Here is a 25,307-nt window from a genome sequence, read left to right as displayed (position 1 = left end):
TTATCAACAGTATGCCAGTAATCCTAAACTGCTACAAGACTTGTATTTACAGAGCACTTGGTTTCACAGATGCACGGTAATTTGTCTTTTCATATTTGCAGTGTGCAAAGTACACTAACATATTTATGAATGAACGCCATACAATTATTGAATGTTTTAGTTTTAACATATTTAAATCTTGAGACACAGCCCCCCTGATTTTATTACATCTTAATGTATAGAATTCCTACTTTAATGAGCAGAGGTCCAAGATCAACAAAACAAATAATCTCAGGAGCTAAATCCTACCCAATAGCAATAATTCATCTAGAAAAAGCTAGCATCTAGTAAGTCATCTGTCCTAAGAATTATATTTAGATATAAATCTCAATAGTAAAAGCACTACATTTCTATACATGCCAACAGTACAATATTGTCAGTACTGTCAATATCATAACTTACAACCAGTAATTTCTGCAGCCTAGAAAGTTACATATTTTTACTATGTAGTATCTATATCAGGCTTTTTGAGCTATGTCAATAACAAACTGTTTTCTGACTGAACAGAGGCCACTTGTACTCTACATTAAGACATCAGAGAAAAACACAGGAGACAACGAGGGCATCCCCAGAAAATGTCATCATGAACGTATATAACGACTGTAAATTTAAATGTAAAAATATCCAACTTAGCTATAAAGCAAGGAAAGTAAGGATTTTTATCTTCTGCTTCCATACCACAGACCACAATGGTGAAGTAAATGGACTAAATTTTTGCTCTCTGCTTAATGGGATAGCTCTGCTGGATCTTTGTATTTTATAAACAATTATGTTTATAAACATTATAACTATATAAAAATATTTATAAACAGCTTACATTTTTTAAAGCCTAAAAACTATAACTACTAATCTAATAATATTATCAGAATTATTAATATTATAATAACCAAGGCAATTATATAATTAAGTGGGAATACCACCTTCACTTAAGCAACAGTTATGTGAAAAAGGCTTTAAAAGTCAAATAAAATCCCTGACAATTGTTTTTCTGCTAGTGTGATGGTGCTTCTGAAGCCCAAGCAAACATGAACTTCACAATTCTAGTGCTAGCAGATTACCAGGTGTATTGTCTTCCAACTGTTTAAGTAGTGCTTCTACCTACCTCTTTAATGCTTCTAACCCTTTCTTCAGTCCGCTACTTGATTAACATGGCAGCTCTGAACACCACAGTACAGATGAAAAGCAGTTTAGTCTAATTTTAACAGTATATGCTTTGTACTGCAGTGAAAGCACTACTTCTAAAATGAAGTTACTTCACAGAAATCAGACCACAGCAAGTATGTATTGCATCAATCTAAGCCATCTTTAGAATTCAGCAGGAAATCTTTATAAATTAATGGTGTATCTGTAAATATAAAAATAATGTTGGTTCCAAGAATTACATTGCTTCATTAATGTTTTAATATTCTATAACTTCTGTATATCAAATACAATATAATGCTAGATGCCCAAGCATGTGAAGTCATTTTTCTGTTATGCCAACACTGGGTACACAATTAGTTTCTCAGCATTCCACAAGGCTTCAATTTTTATTCTTAATAAATCAAATTTGATAGATTCTTTTTGTGAATCACAAAATGAGAAATGGTTGCAATATCAGTGCATTCTGTGTAAATAACTGAGTAAAGATCAACTCAAAATGCAAGTATCACAGTATGCTGATAGAGAATTCTCACAAACAATTATTCTAAAAAGCCTAAACAAGAGAAACCCTTCCATTTTCAGTGAGGTTAAGAAAAAATGCACTGAAAATCTGGAAGCAGAGCTGGCAGTTCCTACCCAAAGATACTGCTATTACTTTCTGCTTAAATCTGCTTTAGTTAAGAATTGAAAGATTTCTCCTAACTGAACACTGTATAAGAAGCATGGCAAGCATGTGGAGTCAGAGATGCAGCATCTGACATCTTTTTCCCTCAATGCCACAGGCAGAGGTCCTATTGCGTTCTATTGTTGAAATGAAACAAAGGAAAGAAAGAAGGGCCTTCAACACATACTGGTTTACATAGCTCTATTATGTTAGTATTGTATTTCATTTAATAAGAAGTGTTAAAGAATTAGATATTGACCCTTTATAATACTGTTAGTAGGAGTCTAATTTGGGCACACAATCACAATAATAAAAGCAGTTTTTAATTCTCTGACATTTAAAAAGAAGGCAAGTCGAGTAGAATTGTCATGCATGTAACTAAGTTTAAGGACACATGAAGCATATCTTGAAATTTTTAGGTTACCTCTGCTTCTACATCCACGTTCTGTTTCAGAAGCAACTTCAAAATGTCGACGTGGCCATTCTGGCTTGCAGCTTGCATAGCTGTGTGTCCAGCACATTGCCCATTCACCTGGAACACCAACACGTGGAGGTGAGTTGCAAGACACACACACGTACCTGTGAGGCTGTTTAGCAGGAGAAAACTTAAAGCAACAGCACACATATCACAGAATCAAATTAACAATTCTTAGCTGCCTTCCTGGCACAGATAGAGAAGATTTAGGAGATCACTTACTTCATTTCTATAGTATTAGCTAGATTGAAGGAGAGAAGAAGAAATGGATTTATAACAAACATTAAGACATTAACGATACTTGGATTAAAAGTGTCCATCTTTGGGTGACTCCCGTAAAGGCAAGATTTTTGACAAGTCTCAGATTTATACCTGTCCTCTGCTCTACAGTACATGTAACTTCCTTGCCTAATTTATGGCAACAACAAGAGAGAGTCTGAACAAAACCCCACATTTTGTAAAATCTTAAACTCCAAATCAGTGCTCAAAACTGAAGTTCAGACTCTTAACTGTGAGCATTACTACTGCTGTAGTGAGAAAAACTGTGACTTTAAAACATGTTCCTGAAATGAAGTTCTATGATTATTAAGCATTTTCTTTCAGACTTTTCAGTATTAGGTGATTAGACAAGTTGGTAAAAGGAATCTGAACGAGAACAGATTAGATGATTTACCTCATGAGTTAATAAAACTAAACAAAAACTCACAACAACAACAACCATCCTGAAAAATCTACCCTCCTTCCTTCTATCCCCCTTGAAACACAAGAATTTGAAGACCTTTCAGTAATTCTGAACATTTGGGTCTCTGCACCGACTCTGGCAGCCAGAGGTTGAAAAGTATTTTAATTCATGGCAGACAAAAGAATACAAAATCTATCCAGCACGAAAGTATGTACAGCTCTATGTTCACACAGCCCACACACATTTCATAGGACAACAAATGGGAGAAAAGACACTGGAACTAACTGTACTACTTCTAAGAAGGCGCACTACTGGCAAGGAGTATTCAGGACAGCTGCACTTCCTTTAGCACTACAGGTCCCCAAAAGACGTACTCCCAAAACAAAACACTCACATCTACATCTGGCCTCTTTAGCAAGTCTTCCACTTTAGCAACGTCTCCATTGGCAGCAGCTTTAACCAACTCTTCATTGAGATCTCCAGATTCTTGGGTTTCAAATAATTTTTTCAATAGCTGGGACAATCTCTCTGTAATTATTAAACAAACGATAACTAAGATTACAACTCTAATTACACAAGAACAGAAAAAAACCTGGCTACATTTGTGGTGTTTCTAAGGCCATGTACATATTAATACACAAACCACCATAAAATGGCAGCTGTAAAATATTACTGAGTTCAAAGTAAGAGCTGCACCCCAGTACCCTTTAGACAGTGCAGACTGCCACATCAGACACTTCAGAACAAAGACGACTGAACCACGAATAGCTTTTCTCCCACAAAAGTGCGGGGACAGCTTGCTGTAACAGACTTTCTAAAACATCAGGTATAGCCTGTCTTCTGCGATTCGAAACACTGAGTTGTATTACTCTTCTAGATAGTTTTATGGCCACTGTGACTTAGTTCTTTATTGAGAAAACTCACTGCATCGATGACCCCTTAGGAGAAAAATCCAGAAAACTATGTAGGAAGGTTTATTGGCATTAAAGCAAATATTTGAAGAGGAAAAAACAACTAGCTATGACTTAAAAAAGGAAAAACTCTAGTTTCAATTGATCTGTGAAACTGCCAACAGAACATAAAACACATTGGACAGTCTTTCTGCCTTGTTATTATATGAATGACAACATGTTCAACAAAACTGAAGCGTGATTACATAGACACCAAAAAATCCCACTGTAATTAGTCAGAGGATGTCTGACTGAATTTTAAGACAGAAATTTTGAAGAAATAAATATCCTGAGTAACAACCTGCAACAGATCCCTTGCTTATGCTTGCTATCTTAAACCACTTATTAAAGAAGGAGGCTGCTTGTTACTGCCAGTAACATTGTCTTCATGCCTTAGTCCCCATTTCAAAGGTCCCTTCCAATCATTTTGAAGTCCTTAGACTGGACCTCCAAAGACACACCTGCACTGTGACCAAACAGAAGCACCTGACCAGTATAACAACATCTCCATATTGACTGCAAGCTTTTTTTCCTATCTTTCTCAAGTACAACTTCAATTACCTAAACTCCAAGTCTATCACTAACCTTGCATACAAACAATGTATTAGTACTTAATAACAACTTTTTAATTAATACAATTACTTGTCATACATATATTACTGGTTATTCTTCAAACTTACCACCAGATGCATTACTTATAGCAGATCCTGCTGATGCCACCTTTGAGACAGCTGCTGGATTATAGGTCCAAGATGTCCCACAAACCTCTACCTTTAAGTCACTGTCTGAATAGATCTGCTGAACCCGACCAACTTTACCTAAAGTCTGAATTAAAAAAAATATCAAATGCAAATAATATTAAAAATAAAATATTTAGAAATCGGATTGTTTTATATAAATTTTATGAAGTCCATTGTTTAGCAGTACAGTCACTGCTACCTTTAGATAGGTTTCATTAGGCTAAGCAGACTGCTACACCTGAGCAAATACTACACTGTGTTTCATGAAATACACTTTAACTAGGAAGAAAATCCCTTTTAGACTCCCACAGCCTCCAGTTATATTACCAACCATAACCAGAAATACTGTACAAGCTTTACCATTCTATGAATGCAAACACACAGCTACTCACTGGAAGCATTGCCTCAGCCCACTCTCCATGGCCTCTCTGGAGAAGCTTGATTCGCTCCAGGTCGTAACATACTTGAACAAGGTCACCCACTTGGAATTGAGAGGTACCTCCTTCTGCACCTTGAGCAGCATCTCCACTTCGGACAACGTTGGCCTTGGTGAGAACAGCTGGATTAAATGTCCACCTAAACAATGAATCATTTCAAGTAGATTTTAAACATACAAAGTGAAATATATGTTTAAAAACTATCTGTTGGACAAGTTGCTGCTTGTATGCCTACAAAATTTCTGTGATTAGCTACTATGGATACTATATTTGTTGTTACACATTTTTTGTCCATAAACTTGCCTGTGGCTCATTAATTCATTAATTGTGGCTCATTAATTAACTTCAAGGATAATCTTCAGAGATACACATTTGTAAGAAATTAAGAAATATCCTGCCTAAGGGGAAGCAAGCTGACACCAATGTAAAACTCCTGAAAGTAGCTATACAGTTGATATATTTTTCTGAGAATAGGAAATAACTGGTTGAAAAGCAGGAGATCCAAGTTGTCTCACAAAGGACTGAACTGTCAGGAAACAACACGGGAAGAACACAGAATTTTGGCCCCTCCCCCAAGGTCAAAAGATGCAACATTAAGTTATAAAAGTACTCTTCAACTAAATGGATGTCCCAGATACACCTCAAATTTCAATAAAACTATCCTATTGGTACTATAAATTTTACTGATTTAGAGGCATTTAGCTATTTAATCAGGGAGGAAACCACAAGACACAGCAGCTCCTGTCACTGACTGCTGACATGACTACGAGAAGAAAAGCGACTTGCATCTCTTTAGCTGGGAAAACAGCTTTGCTGTTCATTACTTTGCAATATTAACAAACAATATCTTGAGGGAAATCCTGAATGAATAATGTACTGTTAATTCTTTCTGGACAAACTGAACAGGTCAAGCTCCATATACAACTGAAATGATATTCCGTTCACCGCTACTTTTTAAAGGTAAGCCAAATACTTGAGAGCAAGAGAACAGAAAACCACGTGGCCATATCAGATTCAGACCCAGCTGCACAGCTGGGTTTGAATCTTGTTAACATGGATGCAGCTAAGCAAAATTCAAACCTGAACTTCTTGCAAGGAGTGGTTTTGGCTTCCCTAATGCCACCTATTCTTGGTCTGTATTTACATAAACTAACATTCCTTTGAATAATAAAAGGTTAGATATGGATCACGCCAAGGTGACTCCAGTTTAGACAAGATCTCCCCAAAGTTTGTCACCTGTCTTCTTAACCTATTCTCCTGAAAACCCACAATGAATTGCTACTACCTTTCCTCTTGAAACCATGGGATAGATAATTTGTAATTAAAAAAGAAGTTACTGCTTAAAACACTACATTTTGCAAGTAAGATAGTCCAGAACATGATTTCTTATTTTGGACTCAAATTTTCACCAAGTCAGAGGGGCAGCAAACTTTCTTTTCCCACTAAAGCATCCCCAAAGACAAGCCCTCATTACACATCTAGAAGGAAATCTTAACAGACACAAAAGGAGAAGAGAAAGCTTCTGGCACCAGGTAATCACAAGCACTGAAGGCAAGGGAAGTTTGTTAGAAGCAATGAAGGCTATCTAACAAACCTGTTGCCACTTGGATATTGTACTACAATGTCATGGTCCTCATCGATGCCACAAACTGTTCCGGTTGTTGTTAAAGTTTCAAACATGCCATCAGTCCATCCTCCATGGCCATGCTGCAAAGATTGCACAATTTCCAAGTCGAGGTCAATGTTTACAAGGTCACCTATTTGCAGTCCACCAGGATTTCTGTTACCATTTTGCTCACCTGAAAGGGAGTAAAGAAAAAAAGTTTACATCACCATACTAACTTTCCAGGCAATTTAAAGAACAGATGTTAATTTCTAAGGCTCATAGAACTGTTAAGGCCGCAAAAGACCTTTGAGATTTTCAAATCCAACCACCAACCCAGCACCACCACCACCACACTCACCACTGAACCATGCTCCAAGTACCCTATCCACATCTTTTTCAACACTTCCAGAGATGGTGCCTCCACACCAGTCTCCGTAACTGTAACAGCCAACAGGTAAGAAAGCTTCTGAAACTCTGCCAATGGAATTGCGTGTTTCTTGTTGAGTTTTCAAGGCAAATAGCAATGATGCTGGCAAATGCTAAATATTTGTGACAAGCTCCACTATGGGCTCTAACTGGGATCTTAAAAGGTATCATATGGTGTTAGACATCTATAAATACAAAAGCTCTGGTGTCAATGAAACAAAAGTGCTTGTTGGTCATACCTCAAGCATTTGCGCAAGGAGTTAGATTAAGACTTGTAAACAGAAAATTATCATCACTTTAGAAAAACCAGCATTATCTGCTAACGATTTTTAGGCATATAAGTAGAGTAGGAAATTCAAGAAGAAAAGCAAAACTTACTGTAGTATACAGTTATATGACCAAGTGTTTTGCCAAGGAAATGCACATTAATAATTAGTACATTTGTGCCCAATGATCTACAACCTTTATCCCAACTTGCCCATATTTCAAAAAACCAAAACACCTGTCAAGCCTTTTTATACTCTGTAGATGTCTACAGCACAACTAAGACACTAAGAAGAATGAGTCAATGCAACAGCTGATACAGAAAATCTGAACCAGGGTGCCACAACATACACCAGTGTATTACTACAAAATAACAGGTTACAGCATATGTTCAAGTGACTCTTGTTTATGGCCATGTACACATGCTGCTTCACTGAACATCTCTGACTATTCAAGCCCCTTTTTTAAGAATGCACAGCTATGTTTGGCTTTTTAGAAATACAGTGCACAGGACAAGCAACACAATTTGTAACTTAATGAACACTTAAAAGCTCTCTTGCCATCCCCTCAGCACACTAATACCAAATACAATTTAGAAAAGTATGACGATTTATCATTAGTGCATAGAAATGTTACTGTCTACATTTCACTAGTAAGGACAGTCCTTTTAGAAGACATTTAAAAAGAAAAGAGAAATCCAGAGTGAGTATAATTAATACAAATCAACATCAATTTACTTCACCTTCAACTTACCTAGCACAGGACAATGGTCTCTGTAGAAAGAGCCTCCTTTTGCATCTTGAACACATTTCAGGTCAGACTACAGAGAGAGATTGAGACAACTTTAGTCCTCAGTGACCAAGTCTCCAGGTCAGTGAAACTAGAACTGAAATATTCAATTAAGAAAGGCTGAAAATTATGTGTACAAAGAACATGTCCCATGATGCACACAATCTCAAATACTTTCCAATCAGCCTTGACATTCTCAAGACTTTAATAACCTTTACTAATATAGGAGGCTATAAAGGATGTGACAGTTTTAGTTCAAAGACGGGAATTAAAATAACACAAAGCATCTTTGCAGTGTTCTATGAAGTTATTTTTCCTTTTAAAAAAGAATTCCATGAACACAAGCAAGGAAACATCATTTAATGCATGCCAGTGCTGCCCACTCTTCCCAACACTTTTTGACAGATCCGTGTTTAACTTGGAGAAAACCTGTCACTCAAATTCTTTAAAATAAAACTTTTTAACTAGAAGGCTATTACTTCAAAAAAACCAACAAAACACTACACTAAGGTAAATATGGTCTTTTTAAAGAGAGAAGTTCTAAAGCTCATCCTCCATAAAATTGTTTCATATTATGAGAAAGAGAAATTTCAAGTGTGATAACCAACTCCTATTCACAAAGCCAGAGGATTTTCTATAAGTCTCCTTTCCTTTACGTTTTTGTCCTGTGTAATGCTTAACTCCAAATAGCTACCATCTGCCATTGTTCCTTATGAAACAATTCTCACTAAACAAAGGGCATTTTTGTGTGCACAGTAAGTTGGGAAGGAGATTGGAAACTGCAAAATGTGTCAGAATATTCTATGGCATGGGGGAGGAAGTAGGGGACAGGTGGTGGTAATGATATAATTAACCATAACTAAACAAATACTTGACAATTCTTTTACCCATGCCTAAGATTTACTGACAGACTGTTCTCCTGCAAAAAGATTAAAATTAAAACTCTGAAGTCTTCCAAATCATCAAGGCTCTGATGAGCACAATACCACCCTTGGCAACTGTTAAGCAGCCAGAAACAATACAAAATTCAGTGTATGTCCTGATCTACAAAGAATGTAACGCCACTTTAGAAAAATGATGAAGACAGCCAGAGGAAAATAATGAGATTTAGCCGCCCTTCAAATCCCCTGAGAAACCAGAGAAAGAGCTTGCTCAGTGCAGCAGCAGCAGGCCTGTGACAGGATGCTGCCACCCGGTGGGCAGGTGCTGGATTTAGCTCGGCTGCAGACAAAGGGGCTGCGAGGACCACCCCAGATGGCAAACTCATTCATTCCCCGGGAACGAGGGAGACTGAATGTGCCCGGGAGCACTGCGTCTCACCCACTGAATACAAGCCCTCTGTGTCAGGCAACAACCAGCTGTCTGTGAAGGAGACAAGGAGGGGCGCACATGCAAGAGCTGCTGTCACATTCTTCAGAACACTAAGAATACAGTGCAGGAGGGTCCAAAAATTTCTCCTCCCTGCCAGGCAAAATCAGGGTGAAAGATCACTTGTGTTACAGTAAGTGTTAATGCACTGAGCAGACTGATGGCTAAAACCTAGCAGAACAAACAAGATGTTCATTAAAAGGCTAATTACTATTTTGCAGCTGACATTACTAGGAAGCCCATTACAGTCTCTTAAACTTTATAGAAACAAAACCAAACCCAGAAACCTGCACTTGTATTTTACTCTGCCTGTACTATGCCCTGCACACAGTTTATTTCTGGAGTATAATGATATGCTTGGTTGAAAAACTAAGTGGTAGTTTGGTGTCCAACCTCAGCTTCACAACTGTCTTCCTTTCACTTACATGATGTAGTCAATGTTATATTGCTAAAGAATAAAACAAGAGTCTGATCTAACTATTGCAGAAAAGCAAGGGAACATTCTTTTTATTTCTCTTTTCCCAGAAGCCTTAAACAGAAAAATGGAGGACCCAAACCACACAGAAAGATAAGAGACTGACAGATATTAAGGCAGTACAAAACAAACATACACAGCATATGAGTTCCTTTGGCAACTTGGCAAACAGCACTACTAAGAAAAGTATTATCAACATGATAAAGGCTTGCAAATGCCTTAAAATATAACCAAACCCAAACAAGATTCTGGAGTTTTAAGAAAAAAACCTGTATTTAGCTGTATTTCAGTACCACAAAAGCTGGGTAAGCAACTACAGTTTTCCTTCTAGCATGCAGCTGTTACACTAATCAGAAAAGGAAAATAAGCCCTCTCCTGCTCAAGTAGTTTAAGCAAAAAATCAGGGATGTCGGTAAGCTCCTGGTCACCCTACTCTGAGAACTCACGGCAAGAGGCCCCCTTAGTGCACATGGAGCAAAACCATACATGGACGGAGCCTGGATGCACCAGGCTTTGCACTTCAGAAAACAGTACTGGGTTTCTACAAGTTATGAGTCACCCTGAGACTTCTGAATTAATCAAAATAGCAGATTGTCTGGAGACGTGCAAGTGCAAAAGGGGAAGTACCAAAACACGGGATGTTAGAATACAAGCTTTAGGCTCACAGTGATACCACCAGAAAAAGAACAACTGAGGCTGAGTGTAACGTAAATACATGGTGGAGATGAACAAATCAGCTTTTCTACAATGACTTGATAAGAGAAATCATTTGATAAATCCCAAGTAGGATTCTTTCGGGAAACAGAAAAGCAAACTATAGATTTTGTAGAATTTGTGCACAATTAGAGATGGAAAGCCCAGTTAAGCAGGCAATGAATGAGAACTCAAGGAACTGCATGGGAACCAGACATTGGACAGCACAGCCCACAGGTCAGTAGTAACAGCAGATGCACATGAAGAATGGGAAGTAATGGTTCTTGCCTACAATGGAGAACTTTGGTCTTCTAGCATCCACATTTTAACTTCCTAAAAATCTGCATTCCAGCAGTATGTGACTGTATCACATAGAGATCACGACTTCCTCAGTCAAATGGGAAATACAGTAAATGTAACACTTTACTTTGACATACCATCCAATTACACCAATGAAAATAAACAACAGTAATTTCATCTTCATAAAACTTTAGAGAATGAAAAAATGTAGAGCAAGGTCGGCAGTGCTGGCAGATGGTGTAAAAGCACCATTATCCCCAACCTCGAGGAGGAAAACAAAGCTGAAGGAGCAGTTGACTACAGGAATAACTATTAAGTTAGTCCAATCAATATGGAATGCCATCCATCAAACCAGAGAGGGAGGGTCTACAGACTTGATAAGAAAACCGAGGCTGCTAAGAAAAAAAGGAATGTTTGATCCAGATGCACTAATACAGCATCTAACACCAGCAGCAAGTATCAGGGAAGAAATTAACACTGATCTTACAGATATACCTGCACAAATAGTGCCACAGCTGCAGTTGTTTAAGGTGACTACACACAGTAAAGGTCACTTTAAGTCTTTAAACTCACAACAGCTTTAGGCAAGGAAATCAGCCCTTAGGAGGCACATGGAAAACGTTCAGTGCATGCTGCTTTGTCACCAGATGAAGGCAACAAGAGACTGGATAAATCCGTACGTTTTAGCTAATGGTTTATAAGAAATACCATATTTCAAACTTCGGGAACTCAAATCCTTTTCCCAGCTTCTTGAAACTGAGAAGTGAAGCAATAAAAGGAGAAAGTAGAAGATGGTAGAGAAAGTGACTGAAATGACAAAGAGGTATGAGGTACAGAAACAATAACAACAGTTTCTTACAGAGGAAACCAGACTTCAGGCAAATCCCAAGTGAATGGTTTATAACCTTACTGTTTATTATAGGCACTTACAAAAGTTTTGCATGTGTTACTTTTTTTTTTAAAGGAAGATGCAGTCTTCCTTGTCAGTTAATACTATAAATAAAATTGGAAAACGATCAATAGATACATTTCTGCTAAATGGAAATATTTTTCTTCACAACTCAGAAAGATGAAAAACTTGATTTCGTTGAGTCTACAGGAGAAATGTGACTACACCAAGAAGCAAAACAAAGTCTACTGACAATGCAAATAAATGCACGAGGTTAACACAAGTATCTCCTTCTTCTCTGGATTCCAAAACAACTGATCACTTAATTTTCTTACTGACATCTAACTTACACCACAGGTAACGTATTAAAAAACATCTGCTGCTTGCGTAAAGGTGGCCAAAAACTCTTGATTTTGTTTTTTAAAACAATTATGGTCAGCACCTGGAAGAAGTACAAGGACACTAAACTAAAAAAATTATGAAAATTCTTGTGTTTCCTTCCTAAATACCTTACTTTCATTGTTGTGGTGACAAGACAAATGATCAGAGAACTGAAGATTTGACTGACGTTACAGATCTGAAAATTTTAACTGCAGTGGAAGGCATATTTCTGTATATTTTGTAACACTCACATAAAATGCCCAGTATACCAAGACATTTACCTCGATTTTATTTAAAAAAAGGAAGTGGTAACAAGTAATTCTTAAAATCTTCTCGAGCAATTTCAAATAATAACTTCATGGGTAATTAAAATAAAAGTTGATGAACAGACATTAGTTATCAATCACCCAGAGGCAGGCAATCTCAATTTCCCCTATGTACTCACTATTTGGAATTTATGGAAAAAAGTACACCAACACAGATGGCTTACAGATTACTGTGACAATGATGGATAATAACTACAGATACTTCTTTCAGAGGCTACGCAGACGAAAGCGCAATCCTCCATAACAAGAAACAAAGAGAGGCTAATCGCAGCAAAAAAAGGCAAGTGGTACAGAGCAAGGAAATACTGAAGGAAATTGATTCCTAAATAATAAAATTGATTTAGGACACTCCTGACAATGGAACTATTTTCCACTGAAAACCAACGGACATTACCAACTTTACATCCTCAGCTCACATGATATGAAGAAATAAAACCTAGACACAAACCCCAAAAGCAAAATCACAGTCTTTCCATTAACTTTTTAATTCCATATGACCTCTCTTTACTGCAAAAGGATATATCCACACATTTCTAAAGCAGGTTATGTGGTTAACAGCTCAGTTTGGCTCAGGACTCTGAACACATATAGGTAAGAAATGTGAGTAGTGTAACGAACTATACTAGCCAACAGTAGTTTGTTCTTACTAAGGATGTATGTAGCAAGCATTTTACCTGACCTAACAGCATCATAAACACAGATTTCAATTCAGGAATTTGTGGCCTACGGCAACAGAAACTCCCAGATTTAAATGTCAGACTTCACCAAAAAAAAAAAAAAAAAAAAAAAAAAAAAAAAAAAAAGAAAAAAAAAAAAAAAAAAAAGAAAAAAAAAAAAGACAAGATGCACCCAGCCACTTCATACGTAAACACAGCAAACACAAATAAAACCTCCAAGTATCTGACCAGAAATAAATGCAAGTTTTCAGCCAGCACTTGCTGCCCCACAAGCCAAGTCTCATCTCTCCAAAGCTGGCAGGCCAGATAGATTAATTTTGAGGACCAGATGCAGCCTATCAGCTATCAAACAAAAACACTGACTTACAATAATGAGCTGTGTTTCTTTAATCAGCTCCATTAGCATGAGTCAAGTGTCATCCATTTGCAAGTCAGGGTCTCTTCCCAGCTGTATTTACATGGGCACACACTCTTGAGTATTGTTGATTCCACATTCTCTGGACCTTTTAAACCAATTTCCAAGCACCAAAACAAGTTTGTCCCAACTTTATGTGAACTTTCTGACAGTCTCAGCTTTACATAACAGCACATAAATAGTAGTACATAATGATCATGAATTGTACACTTAGCAAGTTATTAATCAGTTATAAAATTAAGCATTACATTCAAATGACTCTCATAGATATCCAAGAATCTATTCTGTCTGAAGTGAAAATTGCATCTGATGAAAATATCAAAGATAAAATTAGTGTAGGAATGGATTACAATTACATTATCAGGTAGCACTACTTACACAGCCTCAAATTATCCTTTCCGTACATCCACATGTACATATTGTTTTCCCTATTATCCTAAATATAACATCTATATATGTAGTCTCACACAGTTTAACAGGCTTTTTTTTTTACTTGACTAACCAAATACCTCTATTTCTATCAAACTTGTGTGAAAGGTCACCTTCACCCCTTCAAATTTACAGTTGCAGTACTTAATGAAGTTTTCTAGATATATTTAACACTTTCAGAGGTGGTAAAAGTTTGGAAACAGAATATAGCTGATTTTAAAATATTTTATTTCTTATTAAGGGAATAACTATATCAAAACAGAATATTACTTATCTCAAATATATTTTTTTCCTGAGGCCAGAAGGAATCTTCAATGATTCCACAGCCTTTTACTATGTAGTCCAAAAATTTTAACATAGCAACTGAAATCATAACAACCACAACAACAAAAAAAATCAGCTGATCTGTATCTCATTCTATCTAGATTTTGTAACTGTGTTACTGTTCCATGTACCACAAGAGGAAAGATACCAAACATTAATTTAATGTTATACTACAAAATACAACGTACATTCATTTTGGTCAGTATATAAGGAATTTTCTTTAGAACTGGGGGACACCATGAAGCATATAATTTAATACTGACTCATATTTTACCCCTAGCATCTTCATGCATCAGAAAAGCTCACGTGCACTAAACATGTTTACTCTTTTTAAAAGTAACACTAAAATATGTATTTACCGCAAAAGTGGTATTTATTTTCATTTTTTAAAAATAAACTTTAAGTGAGGCGATAAGGCCAAATAGTTTACATTCAAAAAAGTAACTAGCCATTGTTTAACATCTTATTACTGTTGTTACACATCTGACAAGATGACACTTCAATGTTAAGTTAACATGGTTTTCCTCTGCACAATCAAACAAAAATCATGCAGAGAAAATGCTAATTAAGATGTTTTAAGCAGCTGATAATCAAAGTAACCTTTCCTTGACCCACATTAGGATAAGAAAACCCAGCAACAGAAGGCACTTAGGCTAGAGTCTGACCCATTTTCTCTCTAAAGCTGGAAAAGTTGCTGGAGAAGCTTCAAAAGGAAACAGAAAAATTTAGTGCTAAAGCAAATTAAGGTCGTAATTTAATTCAACACCTTTCCATTTGCAAAAAGAAAATTGCTCTCAATAGGATTCCAAGTGTTGACGGTAATTTAAAAACTGCAAATCTTGCAGTAATCACACCAAAATTTGAAGTCAACTGAAGAGTTCAGGAGATGAAGAAACAGGGGTTTTTTAAAAGTTTGTAACTACGCTTGCCCTTCTTTTCTGAATTTTAATTTAAACACAACAGTAGCACAGAAAGATAAACGTGTGTGATACAAATATTTACTATGGCAGAAAGCAGCTCTTAACTTGTAGTTATTCATATTTAATAAATTCCCAGATCAGACTTTCTTACTAATACATATGCATGACCCTCACAGCTGGATTCACAATGACCTGACTACCAGCATGCAAACTGACAAAGCATATTATAAAGCAGGACCATAAAGCACAAGTTATTCTTACTGCCCTTCCCCCACCATGCATTTTACCCTTTGTATTCTTTTATACTTACCATGCCCTCAAAGCCAACTCTGTAAAGGTTTTTAGCACCATTGTCCCAAAGAACATATGCTGCACTATGTGGACTCGACGCACTCCAATCTTGGATTTCAGTCACCTATTCAGTTGTAAGAATACAAAAATGGTTTCTAGAGCAAAGACTCAAAAGCACAATCTGAACTTAAAAATTTACTCATCTCTTCAAACTAATTAATGATATCGCAGTTCTACTAAACCTGATAAAATTCGTTGTGAAGCTGTTTTCTGCTTGATACAAGTGTTCCCTAGGTGTGTTAAGACAGCAGCCTGGATGCTTCGTAGGCCTATTTTTCTTTTGTGTATTTGGTAGGTTATCTAACTACACAAGCAGAGAACAAAATCTGAACTGCTTTGATATGTTTTCTTTTACCAGAAGCAGCATTTAACTAAGAAAAACAGGATGAAAACTATTCTAATTGCTTCAGTATGTCTGGTTTAACCTGCATTAGCCTGGTGGTTATACACTGTGTTAAGAGACAAAGCTTTATTTCCAAAGCCAATATGTTTAACACCAGTACAAAAGGAGAGTGGAAATGTCTTTCCCTGACATTTCTGAAATCAGGAGGCCACGCACCAAATTCTGAAAACAGTTCCATTTTTAAAAAAAAAAAAAAATCCGTTTCCAGAATTTGCTTTCACTCATTTATATTTATTTAAACAGTGTTTCTTCTATCTACAACACACCTTTCCTCATTTAAAAACATTTATATGCATTTATATATGTTTTCAGATGCACAGGCAAACAACTCCTCTAATACAAATTTAGTACACAAAGCAGACTGTGCAGGATAAGACTCCTATTTTGCAAAGTTTCAGAGATTTTGATGTATCTTGATGGGGAAGCGGTAAATAATCGAGATGAAAAAAGCTGCATTTAAATATCCCTTGCTTTAAGAGATTTAAACTTACTATTTCCTTTCAGTAAAATTCAAAATTAAATCCCCAGAAGTCCTAAGGCTTCCATAAATGTCTAGGATATAAAATCAGCTAAACAAGAATATAAAATAGGCTAAATATCATATTCAGGAACTTTTCACTCTCCTTTAAATGCTGTTTAAGTGTACTAAAAATAAATTCAACAGAAAACACCAGGTTATCAAGATATAAGGGCATCCAATTCTCAAACTTGGTGAAAAAAGTCATAGTGTATTTTACACAGCCTGTTGTATGTTCATACTTACAACAAACCTTCATTAGTTCTCAAGGTAAATGGAAGTTGTAAAAGGCAAATATGCAAGGGTTATGATTAGTAACTTATCATTCCATACAATTTTCAATAAATTCAAATATTTTTACTATAGCACTGCATCAAAAGCACTCAATATATTGTCCTAAGCCAGTAACGTAATATCCACACCCAGAACTTACAAAGCTTTTAATTTTAAACTGGAGAAGTCCTTATAATCATTAGGTGAAAAACAAAACCCTAGGGTGCCAGCACTGAAAACCAAGAGCAAGAGATACACAAATGTGCTGCCCCACAAGCAGTAAGACTACAGAATGCAGTGATGACTAGAAAGAGTTACTCTTGATAGCTCTGTATACCACCTCTCTAGTAATGCTGAAATATGCTCAAGATCTTAATGTTGTTACAAGTCAGTCTTCAACAGACAACCATGACAAAAATATAATAATTTAAAAAATTCTGTGTTGGTATTGTAAAAAATGGAAATGTAAAAGAACTGGCTATGGTATACACGTCCTCCTCTTTCTAAATGATTAAGTATTACACGATAAGATTAAAAAATGTCTAGCCAATTAAAATAGTAACTTTTCTGATTGTATTTTTACTCTACAATTATAAAGGCCTCTGAGGCTATTAACACAAGCACAAACAGGTGCATCTTTTTATTTAAACCAGTTTTATTTTTACCTTTCCTCTACGCCCATTGCCACCATCTTGATCTTCCCATTGCCAGTCAACTCCTCGCACCACCCTGGCACCTGCAAAGATTCCTCTTGCTGTAATTTTCTTTGATTTACGTCGAGACTCCAACAATACCCTGAAGTTATTAAAAGAAGAACCCACAAATGTCAAGATAATAAAGGAAGTCCGAAACAAATCTTTGGGGATGGGAAGGAGAGCATCTTAAAACAAAAATAACCCACAACTGCAGATTTCAGTGCATGAATCACACAAGCAGTACACAAGACAAAAAACCACGAGCTTCCAAAATCTGATTTATTGTATATTTACAATTAGTTTTTTAATTATAACAATTTTTCTCCGAACTTTCTACTACCAGCATTCATCTTGTAAATGCTTGCATATAGATCTGTACTTATATTATTGAATTCATTAAAGTACATGCAGTCATATAAACACATTTCTGTTTCTCTTAGATGTACCCTAAGCTAATACTTCTGTCCCACAACTGCCCTGTCACTTTTATTCAGAATTATGCTATTAAGAGCATCTCTTTTCCCTCCTCCCTCAGTTTATATTCTACATGCTTTTTACAGCATCTCTTGGCAAATTTAAGTCAATATGTTAACATCCATTTTTTCAGTCATATCGGGTTTTTTTTAAAGCAAACCTCTTCTTTTCCTTCTGACTTCAGCAGGACTGAAGTAGACAAGCCTAAACAGAACAGTTCATGACTATTTAACTAGAAATAATCATCTCAAAAGCCACCAATTTTCATGCAACAAGGTTTCTTACTTCATGCCAGGAACATGTTGCCAGACAAAAGAATTTTTCAGCTGACATTCAGAATATTTCCTGACCACTTCAGGAAATTTCTCAGCCTCCTGCTAACTTTTAACATCCAGCAGATGGCACACAAGGAGAAAGTTCAACCGTTACAATCAATGCAAAGAGCGCATGAAAATACTGGTCTTTTTTTTTTTCCTAAGAAAAGTAGAAGAGTTATTGAAAACACAAAGAAATCTTGTTTAGAGAAGCTTCTTTAAAAGTTCTCAACACCTACAAAACTGAGACACAAACCTGCATACCTTACTTCATTCATTATGCCACCCAAATCATTTCCCAGACTCAAAAATAAAATATTAAGAGCTTATGCTTCCCTTCATCAAAACCTTCTTACACACCTCTTGCCATTTTTCCTATGAGATATCCCTCAAATTCAACAGCACTGCTTTGCCCTTTTCTCCTCCCTAAAACAGTGAACTTCCATCATTTTTTCTCAGCTAAGCTTGATCCAATAGAAACAGCTCCTTGGCAGAAGAAGCTGCCTTCTAGATAAGAGCTCAGTGAGAGCAAACAAAGAAAGGAGAAAGTGACAAGATGCAAAAAAGTTCCAGCAGTATTATACACAGTGTACAATTATCTTCAAAACTAAAACTTGTGTTGCATTCACCATAACCAACCTCTTGAAACTACAAAGGAAACTTCAGCTTAAGAAAGCAAAGAAGTCTGGCAAGCATTCTCAAAAGCAATGAGACTTTTAAAAGAGAAATAAATAGAAAACAAATCTGTATTTTGTCACCTATTCTCCTTTAATTACACTAAGCCAGCATTTCTAAGTACAACTTCTAACTCTTCTTCTGCATTCAACATTCCAATTGAGCATAAGTTTATGATACCCATTTGGTACCTAAATATACTGGTGTGATCCTGCAAAAAAACAAACAAACAAAAAAACCAGAAACAAAAACAAACAACAACAACAACAACAAAGTTTTTACATTTTGATTCAGCCACTGACCTGGGCATCTGAGCCAGAGTTAAAACTTTTAAGCAAACACTTGAAAATATAAACACAGACCCTACAAGACACAATGTGAGACCTCAGGTTGTGTGGTCCAGCCACTTCCCTTAACTGTAAAAGAACTGATTAAAGCACATTACTAATTTACAGCATACTTGTAAGTCTAACTTCTCCAAGAAAAATATACAAGTGTTGTCTTACACGTGTCACATTCAAACAAGTACCATATCTAAAAAAAAAAAGATTTTGATGATTTAATGAAAGAACATTCAGGAAACAAATCACAGAGGTGACACTAGAGCACGTAGCCTTGACGCAGTGCTTTTCCATAGATCTCCAAGTATTTAGCAGCAGGCAAATATCACTGTTCTCACTTATGTGGTAGATATATCATGACAGAGAGGGGCTTTGGATTGAGCTAAGTTGTTTAAAGTCAAGAACAGCTATGCAAGAACACACTAAATGCAATTTTGTTCAGCGTTTTCTACTGAGAGATGATAACAGATGCTTAAGAACATGAAAACCAAGGCAAGGGTAGAACAACCCTTCATAGTATTTTTTCTCTGCTTCCTGTAGTGAGCAGTTTAAGCATTCAAATCCAAGTATTTATTTCCAGATCATTCTGTTTTCCATAATCTTCAAGGAGGGTATTTTCCCTCAGTCTATCCACACCATTATTGAACCTAATTAACTTTCACGTTCAGAAATTCACTGACAAATCTTTTTGTGATTACATATAGTGTAAAGGTAATTGCCTTTGTTTTAAAGCTGCCATATGAGAACACAACAACTAGGAAGACCTCAAGGAAATTAAGTAAAACTGAATAATCATATCCTAATTTTTTCCTGTACTCCATTCTTCCTAAAATTTCCATGTTTTCCAAGATCCAAAGACTTATCCTAGCTATCCTCCTTCACAAGGGGGTAGAACCAGAAACAGAATCAAACCTCAAGCCACTCTCTTACCTAATCCAAACTTCAGCAACCAAATGTTCAGTTTAAAAGCTTACTACAAATACCTGTTTCTACTTGATTTCACGAGGAAAAAGTTAGGTTTTACCTTTCACTTCCTGGTGTAGTAATTCTGTAAAAACGATGCCTCAAGTGATGCTTGTCCCCGTGATAGCAAACTGTGCACAAGTCATAATTCGTGCATTCAGCACATTTCCATCGGATGCCAATGATAGGCTGCTGTCGACAAGTATCACACATAGTCCCATCATGCTTGATACCTGCGGAAGGAAAACAAAAAGAACAAAAAAACTAAAAACTTTGCTGCATCACTACACAGACTTCTGTTGTACACCATTACAATTTGAAACCATATACTAGAAAGTTAACAACAAAAAAAGGCTGCTGCTGATACCCTATCCGCCTATATCACTGAGGGGAAAAGATAGAGGACTTTGCCTCATATCTCCAGTTGTCAGTCTGTTCCGGAAATATTCTATCTTCTCTCAGCTTAAAAAACTGAGAAAGCTATGTCTGTTTCCTTCCATCTATACAAAGGAGAGAAAGAAAATGAGAAATCTTTTAACTACAAGTTAAAGGGTCAGTAATGCATTTATCAAAATACACAGGGCAATCTAGAACTTTCTCTCTGGAGTACGGCTATCAACACACATTATATCACAAAGACTACTGCGCTCAACTGTGTGCGGCAGCCTGAAAATTACTGGTTTGACTTACACATCTTGTACACTAGAAAAGATGAGTGCTTGTCTCTATTCTTTTTTACACAGGAAAAAAAATTAAGCTCTCTTGGATAGATGCCGTTAGCTTCATGAAAATCTCTTACCATTTTTGAAGCATTTTATTGTTATTCTGGTTTTGTTTTTAGAAAGAATGTGCCAGAGACAGACCAGATGTAACCCACCAGCATGGGCTCTGCCAAGCCTTCCACAAAAACTGATCCCAAGACTGAAGCAGTCTTAGAGCTCTGCCAAGCTACAGCAGAGTGAAAAGGATCAGTCACAAAGTTTCCATCCACCAATTCTGAATTCAGTGAACAGCCACAAGTTTACTAAAAAAAAAAATCAAATTCTGCTGCTGTTTGGAAAAAAATTGAGCAATAGAAGAGAGAAGCACTAGGATTCAGTCTGTAGCACTAGACAGAAACGAGCACTAAGAGTAACACAGAATTTTCCCACTCCCCCTTAAAAAAAACCCAGATCAACTTGAAATTAAGTGAGGAAAAAGAATGGATTTTGCCCCCCCCCCAGAAGGGATGTTTTGAGAAATGACTGCCAAATTCACTGTAAAGCTATTAGTCACTTACATCCAACAGCTAAGCCATCTGTAGCAAAGAAAAACCAACAGTTGGAAAGGCAAAACTAAAGGAAATGCTTTCTTGTTTGATCATTTCACAGAAACACGAAACAGCCGAGGCTGGAAGTAACCTTTGGAAATTGTCTCTTCCAACGGCCACTGCTCCAAGCAAGGTAAACTAGAGCTGGCTGCCCAGGACCATATCCAGTCAAGGTTTTGAGCACCACCAAGAACAGACTCCACAACACAGCATATTCCAGCATGTTCCACACCATCCCTACAACAAAAATGTTTCTTCTTATGTTTCAGTGGAAATTCCTGTATTTCAATTTGAGCCCAATGCCTCTTTTGCCCTTTCACCTGACACCACTAAAAACAGCCTGGCTCCATCCTCTTTACAACATTCATAAGGTATTTATATACACTCTTAAGATCTCCCTGAGCCTTCTGTTCTCGAGGCTAAGCACTACCAAGACCCCTCAGTCTCTTCCTGTACCACATGCTCTTAAGATTCTTTACAACACAAGTGCAGCCCTTCACTTGATTCTCAGTACATCTCTCTCACACGGGGGACTGAAGCATTTTACTATTTTTTTGGCTTCAAAGCCAAATTCTTCAAGAGCGGGTACATTAAAAGCACTGAGATATCTTGCTAGTGTTTTTGTCACCTTGTTTAAAAAGTCTAACTAGTTACGGTGCTTGGGGTTGAGAGGTGGTATTTGTTTTGCTTTTATTTCTAACTGATTGCTAAATTGATATTTCACATAGAAACAGAGAAGTTACACATCTTTGGATTTTATTTTTTTTCAATGCCTGCTGAACTTCAGGAAAGACATTTGGCCAAGGAATACATTTATTCTGGATGTGAAAGGACCAAGGAATTGGATGCTGTAAGATTCTTCCACTTGACCAAATGGCAGGAAAAAGGGCAAAAAGAGGTATAATCAGGAATTGTGTGACACAATTGGTCATCACAATTGTGACACATAGGTCATCTCACTGTAAACTTAAATAAAAACTAAACAATTCTAGCCACTGAGGCAAAAGCTGCTATGCAAAAACTCAGCAAAATTTCTTTAGGAAAGATCAAGAAAAAAAATGTACAAAGATATTTGACTCAAGTCATTTTACTGACCATAGTGTCTGGGACTTAAAAAAAGAACAGTACATGTCTGTACTTGAAGTGTCTGATCTAAAGGGACATATCTGGATCTCACAGATCCCTAAACACCATCCTGATAGATACGGCCTTTCTTAATCCGTTCCCTGACACGATTCCAGCAGCAACACCCACTTCAGTGCATGCCTCACCTGACCACGCTGCTCCATTCTTTCCATTATGCGAGCAAAAGGTTTTTGCAGAGCTGGGATGCAAACTGCATCAAGAAACATACCAGGCCAGAAAATAGTCAGGAGGAAAAATATTCAGCTGAACTGGTTTCCCAATCCCATTCTTTGAGGTGCTGCACAACACTACCGCCATGAGAAACAAAGAACTGCAGGGTAGGAGCAGGCAAGCAATCCTGTTACAGAATGTCTAACCACTGCACCAGACATTGGGAGGAAGAAGTAGATTTGTGTGCTTCTGGTGACAGTGGACTAAGAGACCTTAAACTTCATCTGCTAATAAAAAAGGGTAAAACAAGGTGCTACTACTGTTCACATAATGTGAAACTAAACTCTTATTCATGGTCATAATACAAACAAAATTAATTAGATCAATAATACGTGTTAAAGAAGATTGAAAGAATTTACCTATTTTTAAGTTTTTCTAGATATTATAGGTACACAAGTGTGGTAGTTGACCTTGACTGGCTGTCAGGTGTCCACCCTACCAGTCTCTCACTCTCCCTCCTCAACAGGACAAAGAGTGAAAACAAAATGAAACAACTTAGGTCAAGCTAAAAGTGAGATTATTTACCAACTACCATCACAGGCAAAAAAGATTTGACTTGGGGAAAATTTATAGCTAATTTAAAAAAAAAAGAGGATGGTGAGGAAAACAAAAACACCTTCTCCCTATACTTCATCTTCTTCACAGAGACAACTGTACTCCATTCCAAACTCCTCTATCTCCCTGCTTATTCCCAGGGTAAATTAAAATCACATAATCATTTTGGTTGGAAAAGGCCCTTGAGACCATAGAGTTCAACCATTAACCTACCACCACCAAGATCACCACTAAATCATGTCCCTAAGTACCATGCCTAGATGTCTTCTAAATACTTGCAGGAACGGTTATTCAACCACTTCTCTGGGCAGCCTGTTCCAGTGCCTGACAATCCTTTTGGTGACGATGGGGACTGGAGGGTCAGTCTGTAATAGCTCCTCACACTTTTCCCCTGCCCCATCATGGGTCCTCTCCACAAGCTTTATTCCTTCAGGAAAACACTGCTCGAGCATGGGCTCCCCCATGGGCTGCAGTAAGGAGCCCTGCTCCACTGTGGCCCTCCATGGGCAGCAAGGGGACAACCTGTATGCCCGTGGTCTCCATCTGCTACTTAGCCATGTACACATCAAAACTCAGCACTGAGGAGCTGACAGCAGCACTACAGATACTCAGGGGGAGGGAAGGAGACATTATGTCCTGTGTTTCAGACTAGCTTGGTTCCACCCCAGCAGACTGAAGGCTCATCAGCATTGAGATCATGTATTTCAATTTACTTACACCAAAAAGCAAAGCAGTTCACGCACTCCAAAACCATCCATGATGTAAATCAAAGCACAGTACATAAGAACAACCAGGAGACTGGATCAAGTGTAGGCTCTGGAGCCAAATTAAAATCCTGACCCAAAAGCAAAATCTGTCACATAAATTCCTCCACTCTTCAAAAGGAAGGTTGTTTAAGAAAGGTTGAGAAACACAAACATTGCAAAGATTATATGAGGAAAGAATGCCTTCATTAAACTACTGGAATAAATTAAAGTGCCATAAGAACATCAAAATTCAAACAGCAGCCCTGTAGCTAACCAGATATGCAAAAAAGAGCACTTTAGCTCTCTAAACTGAGATAATAAAAAAAACTAAACTTCTAAATAGTCTTCAAAATTTCCTAGAACCAGGCTATTTCAAAATGAAACAGCTTTTGTGTCATATACACTTAAAAAAACCAAAACAAATCAGGTAATGAGAAGTGTACTTTCACCATGCCTAATTACTTTTTAACAGCTACCATTTCCTTATGTCCCTTCACCCTTAGTACACCATAAAATCCAATACTCCTGATGTCCACTTGTAATTAATGCTTTTTACTATTTGAATTTCATATTAGTTCTCTACCTGAATGCCATGGTTATCTTCACTTTCGTCATCTCTTCCAAAACCCTCCCTGGATTACCTAGCCCACCATTCCTCTGTCACCATTCATTTATACATCAGTTTTACAGCCTTTCACATGTTTTGGAAACCCATGCTCACTCTTACAGCTGCAAAAGGAAATAAAAGCAATGTTGCTCAAATTGCTATTTGAATTTGTTACAAATAGTTATTTTGTATTGAAGGTAATTAGACAGCAATATACAGCTGTCCAGTAAAAGGATTTTAGCAGTAAAATCAGATGTACGAGGGGTATCCACATCGCTCACTGTTAAACACAGAAGACACCAATAGTGATTTCACT

General features: G+C 37.0%; 1 protein-coding gene across 3 annotated transcripts in view; it reads right to left on the bottom strand.

Annotated features, from left to right (window-relative positions):
* The window catches only part of MIB1 (mindbomb E3 ubiquitin protein ligase 1), a 78,338-nt gene that overhangs the window by 48,246 nt on the left and 4,785 nt on the right, over positions 1 to 25,307 (bottom strand). For all 3 annotated transcript variants that reach the window (XM_032123427.1, XM_032123431.1, XM_032123441.1), the window contains exons 2-10: positions 20,480 to 20,651; positions 17,622 to 17,751; positions 15,723 to 15,827; positions 8,180 to 8,246; positions 6,725 to 6,929; positions 5,086 to 5,269; positions 4,634 to 4,778; positions 3,398 to 3,531; positions 2,271 to 2,378 (exon numbers count right to left, since the gene is read on the bottom strand). In XM_032123427.1, the coding sequence (XP_031979318.1) occupies positions 2,271 to 2,378; positions 3,398 to 3,531; positions 4,634 to 4,778; positions 5,086 to 5,269; positions 6,725 to 6,929; positions 8,180 to 8,246; positions 15,723 to 15,827; positions 17,622 to 17,751; positions 20,480 to 20,651 (1,250 nt within the window). The remainder of the gene's footprint in view (positions 1 to 2,270; positions 2,379 to 3,397; positions 3,532 to 4,633; positions 4,779 to 5,085; positions 5,270 to 6,724; positions 6,930 to 8,179; positions 8,247 to 15,722; positions 15,828 to 17,621; positions 17,752 to 20,479; positions 20,652 to 25,307) is intronic.

The sequence above is a fragment of the Corvus moneduloides genome, chromosome 1 (assembly GCF_009650955.1).
Source record: "Corvus moneduloides isolate bCorMon1 chromosome 1, bCorMon1.pri, whole genome shotgun sequence".
In the NCBI taxonomy this organism is placed as follows: Eukaryota; Metazoa; Chordata; class Aves; order Passeriformes; family Corvidae; genus Corvus; species Corvus moneduloides.
This window is presented reverse-complemented; position numbering and strand designations above follow the sequence as displayed.